Raw genomic sequence first — 10,823 nt, 5'->3', positions numbered from 1 at the left:
GTCCATTCAGGTCCGTCTTTCGAATGATTGGCGTTTCAACAAACCTATCATTGTCCAATTTTAGTTTAAAATGCGGGGTTATCCCTTGACTGACGTTAGCTTCGTCCACACATATTGGTTAAATAAATGCTAACCACTGAACATGCGTTGTAGAGAGTAGGCGGGATTTCCTGGTAAATTTTGCATTTCGGCCTCTCTCGTTGAAGGGCACTTGTTCAATTCGGTGCGCAAGGGTTGTGTGTTGAAGGTAAGAATAGTGACAATTCATATAAAATCTGGCTTTATATACTTCCCTACGTTTTATAACAGCGTTGTTCAGGAAGCTGTTGCTTGTGGTGTCTCTAAAATACCAGTTTAGTTGTTTGTCAGTACCAACTAATCTTGCTAGCTAGCCAATATATTGCTAACGTTAGCGAGCTAGCTCAAACCAGATAGTTTGCTAACGTTAACCTCTAGCTTCTGGCGGTAGCCAGCTACTGCCTGGCCAGCTACTGTTTTTGAATGAAAGTCAACCGACTAACAAACAAGCAATACCAACACAAATATAGCTGTCCGCTTTGGGTTGAATAGTACCATACAATTGCATTATATAATTGCTGTACCTAGCTAGACTATTTGTTTCTTCTGGCTGGCTTGCAGGCCGTCAGGCTTGTCAACTAGGGCTACTGGGCTTCAATGTTTGACAGGCAAACTGTCTTGAGTAATCATTTTTCCCCAGTACAATAAGTACTACTTGCACATCGGTGTTGGATATCTACCAATAGGCCTATCCATAATTTCAGTGGTTGGCATTACTTTTTACTTGCCCTCTGCAATCCTCCTATTGTCATTGTTATCAATACATTTACATTTTAGTCATTTAACAGACGCTCTTATCCAGAGCGACTTAGTTAGTGCATACATTATTTATTTGTATTTTTCATTCTGGCCCCCCGTGGGAAACGAACCCACAACCCTGGCGTTGCAAACGCCATGCTCTACCAACTGAGCTACATCCCTGCCGGCCATTCCCTACCCTGGATGACGCTGGGCCAATTGTGCGCCGCCCCATGGACCAATACATTGTCATTGACTGAGTAATCTATTTCCCTCAGGACAAGCTACTATCCAACATGGGCGGACACGACGCAGGAACCAGTCACCAGTTTACTGGCTTTGCCAAGTACTTCAATGCATACACAATCACAGGCAGGAGGAACGTAAGTTCATGCATGAATGAAATGCTGCCATGTGGAGTTGTGATTGTACACCATCTTACACAGTTGATTGACAATCATTTGACATTCTCAGAAAGGTCATGCATGTGATATTCTGTCCACAGTGTGTCTTGCTCACATATGCAAGCATAGCCACCATCGTCCTCTTCTTCAAGTTGAAGCCCAAGAAACAGGCGGCTGTCACGGCAAAGTGATGTGAGTGTATTGGATAGGATCAGTTTTTTTTCTCATACCCATTTTGTCCAGTGAGCTGTTAAGATTGGATCATTTTGTGAAGACATTTTATTTAGATGTGTAGTTGACTATAATCAGGTATAAGGAGTCTTTGTATGTACCTGCTTGGTGGAAAGCTAACTGTATATTTCCCATATGTTCTTGTTTCCCCACAGGTGTCCTGACTGTTCTGTAGTATAGTGGTCGGAAGTTTAGCGGCAGCTGGATGTGCTTGTAAGAAATAAGGCCATATTATTTGGCATCACCGTGTTATTAACAATAAAAACAATGTCAAGTTTAACACACCAAGTCATTAAAAAGTGTTTTATTTACACAATATGCACTGGTATAAAATACTATCTATACAGCATGACTTGTCATAAAGCTGTCTTTGTGGCAGTGACAAAAACATGGTCTCTTTAATAGGCTAGTAATGGCACTCTTTTTAGCGGAGTAGGGTGAAGTTGCCTCTAGACACTGGTCCTGGGTCAGTTTTGCATTTCCCTACTAAGGATTAAGATTTGTGGGGACAAGCTGATCCTGGATCTGTATCTAGGGGCAACTTCACCCCAGAGCCATTTTAGGCAGGGTGGGGTTAGAATCAGATCCTAGATCAGCTTGATGGAGCTGCAGCTTTTGGAACAATAACCATGTTTCTTAGGGCTGCATCACAGTAGATTAACTTTAGTTAGCGGATTCAACTGGTTGGGCATTTGTTTTGATCCACCGTCTTTCACTATGGTTGGATATTGATAATTTCATCACACAACCCTAGTTTTTTGGGGGGGGTTCTAAGAATGTTCTCTGAATGTCCTCATGGGTTGTAGGCCCCTGCAGCCAGCAGTAGGTTCCTGCGGGTGAAGTGCAAGTGAATGACAGGGGTGGACTTGGTCATGTAGGTGCCTAGCAACAGCTCCTGTGAGTTCTCTGGTAGATGGATGTGACCCGTTGCCGCGGTGAAATCATCCAGCTCCACATCATCAAAGGCCTTCAGTGTATCCCACAGTTTAACAGTGTTATCCATTGAGCCTGGAAAATATTTAATTATATAAGGGGGGAAAACTACAAACATACATTACTCCTAAACCATACTGTGCTTGCTCAGATATTCTTTTCACATTGTCCTTTCAAGTATGGTGGATGCATGACCAGGCCAGCACAATACAGGGTTCAGTAATGTGAAAAGGATATTGTATACCAGTTAAATTGTTAGTAGACTAAAGGGACACCAACCTGAGGCTAGTATCTCTCCGTCCCTGCTGAACTTGAGGGCGTAGATGGTGTCAGTGTGTCCCTTCAGCTCTCCGACCATCAGGCCGTGACCAATGTCCCACAGTAGAACCCTGCTGTCAGTTGCTCCCGAGGCCATGAACTTCCCATTGGGGGAGAAGGCCAGGGAATGGATGGGGCCCTGGGAACCAAACCAGTTTATTGAGATGGAGGTTCAGTAACATCACACATTACTCTCATGTTGTGTACAGTATGCAACAAACATAACTTTAAAAAAAAATATACATACAGTATACATTTGTACAGAAGGACATGTTACTCAGGGTCGTGAAATAAAATGAATTCAGGTAGTTCTTCCCTTTCAAGGTGTTGTCTCCCATTTGATGCCTACTGAACATGACCTTGAACAACACCAAACCATCCTATAAACATTCTATTGGGAGATGAGACATTCTATTGGGAGAGAACAGATCACCAGGTGACCTTGAACTCCTTGTACCTTGTGACCCGTGAGGATGCGGACACAGTTGCCAGTCAGGACGTCCCAGAGGCGGATGGTACGGTCAGCTGAACCTGTGGCCACGTAGTTGGAGTTGGGGTGGAAGCGGGTGCACGTGATGTCAGCCAGGTGACCAGCGAACATACGCAGGGGCTGGTAGTGGTCCGTCGCCCACAGACTGCAGAAGAAGACAACACATAACCTCAAAAGACCAGTGGCTGTTTTCTTGTGATCCATCAGGTAAACAAAACCAAATTACATTCAGGCTTTTCTCTAGACATAAATTAAGCCTTGAAAGCACTTTCAATAGAGGATTTCCATTGAACATCCTTTTTAGTCCAGGACAAGGCTTAATGTGTCCAGGAAACAGGCCCAAAGAGTGCCATTCATCAGTTGCATTAAAACATTAATTTATTATATATATAATATAAGCATTAGGTATGGTATTAATAAGGGGTTCTTACCGAGCGACTCTGTCATGTCCCCCAGAGATAAAGTAGTACCCATAGGGTGAGAACTGAGTGTCCCAGACAGGGTAGTTGTGTCCTTTATACCCCACTAGACAGGTGAATGTCTGCAGACTCCACAGTCTGACCGTACCGTCCTCAGAACTGGACAACAGGTAGTTCCTAAAATACATGATTAGAGGAGAATTGAAGTTAACTGTAGAAATAAGAACACAAGAAAGGACAGTCACTCTAGTGTTTTAAATCTCTATGAAGTTAACAATTCATTCAAACTATGGATCCTTGCCTCTCCTTTAACATTAGTCCAATACACCACACTACATGATACACCCAGGTCCAGTTTCCCCAGACACAGATCAAGCCTAGTCCTGGACTAAAAAGACCTTAGAACAGGGGTGTCAAACAAAACATCAAAACTGTGTAGTTTCTTGACTGTCCAGCTCGCTAATAATCACTAGACAGTCAGGGAGCAACTAAAATTCTATTTTTTAGAACATGTTGATGACAAGGAAATAAGACATTTTCAGTGAGGCCCTCCAGACCTCATTGAAGACCGAATGCGGCCCCAGTGGCAAAATCAGTTCGACACCCCTGCCTTAGACATTCTCCATTGAGCATTCTTCATAGTCCAGGACCAGGTTTAATCCGAGTTTGGGAAAGTGTCCGCCCAATTATCACTTTATAACATCTTACCTGTCAGGGCTGAAGCTGATGCCGTATACTGGTCCACTGTGTCCATACAGGATCTTAGACTCACTGGCCGTCTTCTCATCCATGATCCTCTCCAACACGTCATCAGACTCTTTATCAATATTACTCAGGTCTACAGGGAGAAGAGAGGGAGGGAGGGAGCAGATTTAAAGACATGGTTACTATCAACTTATGTGCAAGCTTTAGCTCTCAACTTCAACAATGTTTATAAATGGCTTGTGGAATTCTACTTTCAGCCTTGGTTATAACATGTGCTTAGATGAACATGTGATGTATTGTATATTATCTCTGTGGTCACCACTGTCATTTACCTGCTGCAGATTTGACCCGGCGTAGTTTCCTGGGTGTGACGCTCCACACCCTCACGGTGGAGTCAGCGAAGCCCCCCGCGATCAGACTGGAGTCATCTGTGAAGTCCACTGCTGTCAGACCCTACAGGTCAAAGGTCAAGACCAAATTGGTTACCTCTGTTTTGTGATAATACTGTGAATAAAAGTTTTATTCACAATATTAAATAACAGGTTTTTTTCTAAATGGAAATGAAGTAATACTTGAACACTAATAAAGTTTTGTCATTCAAACATTCAAAATACATATCCAATCATGGCTGACCTGGTAAGCGTTGAGGAAGGAGTAGAAACAGATGGAGGGTAGGTTGTCTGGGCCCAGACGGATCTTCTTAGTGGCCTCCTTCATGTTCATGATCTTGTCCAGCTTGTCAGAGTCCTTCAGCTCGGGGAGGGGGATTCTAGGATATTAAAAAGTAACATGGTCAATTTATTCATCATTCATAGTCAGGCAGTAACAGTTGTTTCAATGGGGAGGGACTGCAAATGCTAACAAGCTTCGTAGCTAACTCTAGTGCAGAATACAGTACAAATGTTGTTTGTGGTCTCTGAAACATAAGGAAATCTGGGTCGTGTTCATTAGGCACCAAATGAAAACTAACTGAAACAGGGACTACCTGGACTGGTCCAATAAGAAACACACATTTTTATTTTCCCTAGCAAAACGTTTCGCTAGGGTGTGCACTAATGAATACGACCCCTGACTAATAAATATGTGTCAGTGGTGATGTACCTAGTTTGTTGAGGTGCATTGGGATCCTGTTTCTTGCTCTTGGAGCCCATGCTGTCCTTCTTAGGTTTCTTCTTCTTGGGTTTGCCCTCCTCGTTCTCTGCCTCCTCATCCTCATCATCCAGAGGTACCTCGATCTCTGGCTCCTTCAGAAGACCATAGAACACCTGCACAACAACATCCAGGAGTGGTAGTCAGTACAGATAGTATCATTCTCTCAATCAGCATATACAGTACTGCATATCTAAAATAAAGTATTGCTCACTGGCTTGCTCACACATACATTGATAACACTATCCCTTTAAAACAACCCAGCATCACTCACTCACACCAACACACACACACACACATACCCCCACCCACCTTGGCTTTGTTGGCATCTCTCTTGGCCTCCCCCGCCAGACTGCCCGACATGGCATCAATCTGACTTTTACTCCGAGGCATCCCGTCAAATATATCAATATAGAGATGTTCCTGTATAATATTCCAGATCTGGTTGTTCTGACGTTCCTGCAGGTGCCTCTTCAGCAGCTGGTAAGATAACATACAATACGTTATTGTCAACTGCCACAGAGACCTTGACATTTCTGTTTTTCCCCCAGTCAGTGCTGGGATTCGAACCGGCGACCCTCCGGTTGCTGGCCCACCATGGCTACCTACCTGGTAGGAGTCTCGGGAGATGCGAAGGACGAACTTGCTGGTCCTGAAGTCCAGCATGGTCTCATTTCCCTTCATGTGTTCCTTCTTGGACATGCTGGAGAGGATGCGGAGGTCCTCCTCATAGTAACACTCCTGGTCCCCGCTGAACCTGAGGTAGGGAGAGACAGCGGGGAGAAGAGTTAGTGGATCTAACATCTAAGTAATGCATGCATAGTGTAACAGTATCACTAAGTTATGCCGTTAGAAATAGAACAGGTTGTTTTCCATTTGATTGTGGAACAATACAAGTCCCTGACAAATCAATACACCAGTTGGACCTAAAATCAATAAAGACATGTACTTGACAGGCAGGCACTTTGGAACTTGGGGGATGCTGCAAGGGAGCAAAATCACTGCCAGTCCACAACACTTACTTTTCAAAAAACTGTTTAGCTTCATTCTCGTGGTTGTTGTAGACCAGCTCCAGATACATGTGGACAAACAGGGGGTAGAAGACCTGGGAGAGTTCGGCTCTGTGACAGTCCAGGACAGACTCAATAAACTTCTTCAGGCCATTATAATAGAGTGGGTACAGGACAGGGTCTCCCTGCTGGCTATAGGCTGACAAGACAACGTTGACGTCTGGTTGGTCTTCCCCACCTGATGCTGCCACCACTGTAAAAGCACAGAAGTAGTTGTTAGAAGAATGAATATAAACAACAACAAAAAACGTCCCTTTTTCAGGACCCTGTCTTTCAAAGATAATTCGTAAAAATCCAAATAACTTCACAGATCTTCATTGTAAAGGGTTTAAACACTGATTCCCATGCTTGTTCAATGAACCATAAACAATTAATGAACATGCACCTGTGGAACGGTGGTTAAGACACTAACAGCTTACAGACGGTAGGCAATTAAGGTCACAGTTATGAAAACTTAGGACACTAAAGAGGCCTTTCTACTGACTACTGAAAAACACCAAAAGAAAGATGCCCAGGGTCCCTGCTCATCTGCGTGAACGTGGCTTAGGCATGCTGCAAGGAGGCATGAGGACTGCAGATGTGGCCAGGGCAATAAATTGCAATGTCCGTACTGTGAGACGCCTAAGACAGCGCTACAGGGAGACAGGACGGACAGCTGATCGTCCTCGCAGTGGCAGACCACGTGTAACAACACCTGCACAGGATCGGTACATCCGAACATCACACCTGCGGGACAGGTACAGGATGGCAACAACAACTGCCCGAGTTACACCAGGAATGCACAATCCCTCCATCAGTGCTCAGACTGTCCGTAATAGGCTGAGAGAGGCTGGACTGAGGGCTTGTAGGCCTGTTGTAAGGCAGGTCTTCATCAGACATCACCGGCAACAACGTTGCCCATGGGCACAAACCCACCGTCGCTGGACCAGACAGGACTGGCAAAAGGTGCTCTTCACTGACGAGTCGCGGTTTTGTCTCATCAGGGGTGATGGTCGGATTCGCGTTTATCGTCGAAGGAATGAGCGTTACACCGAGGCCTGTACTCTGGAGCGGGATCGATTTGGAGGTGGAGGGTCCTTCATGGTCTGGGGAGGTGTGTCACAGCATCATCGGACTGAGCTTGTTGTCATTGCAGGCAATCTCAACGCTGTGCGTTACAGGGAAGACATCCTCCTCCCTCATGTGGTACCCCTCCTGCAGGCTCATCCTGACATGACCCTCCAGCATGACAATGCCACCAGCCATACTGCTCGTTCTGTGCTTAATTTTCTGCAAGACAGGAATGTCAGCGTTCTGCCATGGCCAGTGAAGAGCCCGGATCTCAATCCCATTGAGCACGTCTGGGACCTGTTGTATCGGAGGGTGAGGGCTAGGGCCATTCCCCCCAGAAATGTCTGGGAACTTGCAGGTGCCTTGGTGGAAGAGTGGGGTAACATCTCACAGCAAGAACTGGCAAATCTGGTGCAGTCCATGAGGAGGAGATGCACTGCAGTACTTAATGCAGCTGGTGGCCACACCAGATACTTGACTGCTACTTTTGATTTTGACCCCCCCTTTGTTCAGGGACACATTATTCAATTTAAGTTAGTCACATGTCTGTGGAACTTGTTCAGTTTATGTCTCAGTTATTGAATCTTATGTTCATACAAATATTTACACATGTTAAGTTTGCTGAAAATAAACGCAGTTGATAGTGAGAGGACGTTTATTTTTTTGAGTTTATTAGAGTAGCTAACTAATAGTAATATAACTAATGGTCTTATCCATAGCCACTGGAAGTCGTTTTGGGGATGGGGTGCTGCGATTCTTTTTTGCCGACAGGACTAGTAAAGGCCCAGTGCACTAACTTTGTGAAAACATTTAAACTAAATGTATTTGAGTGTTTACCTGCATTTGTTACTTGAGTCTGATCATTATCTGTACAAAACAGTTAATCTGATATTTGTGGAACATAGAAATACTTGCTTGAAATATGTTTTCCAGTTTATTGAAATACAAATGCAACTTACTTCTATGTGAAAACTGAAATGGTCTATTCATTCCTTTTCCATTTTAGGTGACACTCTTATACAGAACAACTTACAGTAGTGAGTGCATACATTTTCATACTGGCCCCCCATGGGAATCGAACCCACAATCCTAGCATTGCAAGCGCCATGCTCTACCAACTGAGCCACATCATCAGAAACCACTTGATGTCTCAATGTACTCAATTACTGTATTGTTCATTGTTTTTCTTCATGGTGATGGAAAGTCTACAGGTACAAACCTAGATGACCAGCCTATGTACAATACAGTAATGTACATTTACATTAATTGGTTTGTAAGGATGGTAAATGGTGGTTTTTCTATTTTATTTTATCAAGAAAATATTTAATTTGATCTGGATGTTTTGTGTCTTTGCCCATAACTTTGCACATTTTGATGTAAATGTTTGAGGACAGGGTTTTGTTCTTTCTGGATTCCATTAGAATGACTATCACAGAGAAAGAGACAGGACAACAACTCTTACAATTCCAACTATTGAATTCTGCAATATACTGTTCTTAATTATACAACTACCTTTTTTGCCAAAGCAGAGATTCTGGAAGAAAAATGTTTGCCCCACATTACAGACCTCTATATCAGTCCGCTTATACTAGTAAAGGCCGAGTGCACTACTTTTGTGGGAAAATATTTTTTATAAAAAATATTACTATTTTTTACTATTGTTTTAAAATAATATCAGTTTTTTTACTTCCCGCGGCTATGGTCTTATCGCAATAACTGTTTTCATACATCTACCAGCAACTGTTATGAGGAACAAAAACAGCAGTTTCAGGACTGCCTGTCAAGCTCTCTAGTGTCTCATTCATTCAACAGTAAGCAAACTGGCAATAACAAATCAATTGCATCGCATGCCCTTGTGAATATGAAAGTTATAATCATGCATTTGGTATCTTAGCTGGGTAGCTAGCTAACAAGTCAAATAAAAACAATACGCATGACTTTTGAACATGATCGCACGAGACCTTTTGGTGGCGCGAGGGGTGCGGTGGCCGGGAGTGCGGCGGGGGTGGCGATTGACACTCGGCTGAGGAGAGAGTTGGCATCACCCCCATCAGCACCGACATTTGGCGCGCCACTCGATCCAGCTCCCGCCGACTCGGATATCGGGGAATCATCTGCATCTGCAGATAAGCCCGCTTCTCGCCGCAAAATGTCGACTGACTCCGTCAATTTATTCCTCTTGAGAAATTGCAGCACCGCGAGCAGTGTCTGTTGATCTTCTCCTGATCCCGCCGGAGATTTCGATTTACCGCCCGAAGACGTAGAACCGGGTGACGAAGAGTTTGCATTGATATTTCCCGAATCATCGTTTGTTATTTCTGCTTTTATGTCTTTTTCGACCTCCAGATTGAGCTGACCATCTTGCACAGCCGCCATTTTCGAAATGAAGTGCGCATGTACGGGCAAAATAAAGAAAAGTGGACCGCACAATATCTGGCATTCTGATTGGTCCTCTCAAAGAACAAATTGTAGTTTCGTCGGTTCTCAGTGATGTAGGCGGATCCTTAGATCACTGTCATTCATGTACAACAGCCAATCAAAATTCGAGTTTATAACAATTCTTTTTTTTTGTTTTTTTGAAACGATTTATTATGGCCAACTCATATTTCTTGCTTGTAGAAATATAGTGCTATGAGGTTTCCATTTTTGTATCATATGAAAATCTTGTATTTGAAACTTAGTCAACATTATTGAAGAGGACAGCTAATAGCTTAGTGGTAAATCTGTTTTGCATTACTTGTATTGCTTTTAGTTTTAGTTAGTTTATCTTTTTCACCTGCTCACAAAAATATACAAAAATGATTATCCTTGACTGGGGATCTATGTGTGCCAGTCGTGTCAGTTGTACCAGTAGGTGGCACTTTGGGCCCACTATCACTTTCCCAGACGTTTGAGAGAGTGATCAAATCTCCTATCAGGCACTCAGCAATACCAGTATATTTTTTATTGCTGATGTTTCATTGAAATGGTGTAAAAAATGAAAGAAAAAGCGATCCATTTTTAAATTCTAGTAATTTAGCAGACGATCTTATCCAGAGTGACTTACAGGAGCAATTAGGGTTAAATGCCTTGCTCAACGGCACATCAACTGATTTTTCACCTAGTCGGCTCAGGGATTCGACAAAGGGACCTTTCGGTTACTAGCCCAACACTCTTAATCGTTAGGCTACCTGCTGCTCCTTCAACAATGCAACGCCAAGGTTGTGGGTTCAATTCCCACGGGGGGCCTGTATGAAAA

The 10,823-nt window shown here is 43.5% G+C and overlaps 2 protein-coding genes across 2 annotated transcripts; one reads left to right on the top strand and one right to left on the bottom strand.

The window, feature by feature from the left end:
- The first annotated feature begins 142 nt into the window (after positions 1–142).
- On the top strand, positions 143–1,735 carry atp5md (ATP synthase membrane subunit k). Its single transcript, XM_041838881.2, has 4 exons — positions 143–247; positions 1,095–1,199; positions 1,322–1,412; positions 1,607–1,735. Exons 2-3 carry the CDS (start codon positions 1,113–1,115, stop codon positions 1,409–1,411), a joined length of 177 nt encoding a protein of 58 aa, XP_041694815.1. The 5' UTR covers positions 143–247; positions 1,095–1,112; the 3' UTR covers position 1,412; positions 1,607–1,735.
- A 4-nt stretch (positions 1,736–1,739) lies between these two features.
- taf5 (TAF5 RNA polymerase II, TATA box binding protein (TBP)-associated factor) lies at positions 1,740–9,983 on the bottom strand. Its single transcript, XM_041838880.2, has 12 exons — positions 9,547–9,983; positions 6,488–6,728; positions 6,075–6,222; positions 5,778–5,945; positions 5,418–5,581; positions 4,950–5,085; positions 4,649–4,769; positions 4,320–4,449; positions 3,624–3,788; positions 3,160–3,337; positions 2,664–2,841; positions 1,740–2,459 (listed from the first exon to the last, which is right to left on the bottom strand). The coding sequence occupies exons 1-12, from the start codon at positions 9,959–9,961 to the stop codon at positions 2,245–2,247; spliced, it is 2,259 nt and encodes a 752-aa protein (XP_041694814.1). The 5' UTR covers positions 9,962–9,983; the 3' UTR covers positions 1,740–2,244.
- Between the last annotated feature and the right edge of the window lie 840 nt (positions 9,984–10,823).

Source organism: Coregonus clupeaformis, chromosome 20 (assembly GCF_020615455.1).
Source record: "Coregonus clupeaformis isolate EN_2021a chromosome 20, ASM2061545v1, whole genome shotgun sequence".
NCBI lineage: Eukaryota > Metazoa > Chordata > Actinopteri > Salmoniformes > Salmonidae > Coregonus > Coregonus clupeaformis.
The sequence above is the reverse complement of the archived record's forward strand: the minus strand, read 5'-3'. Positions and strand labels throughout refer to the sequence as shown.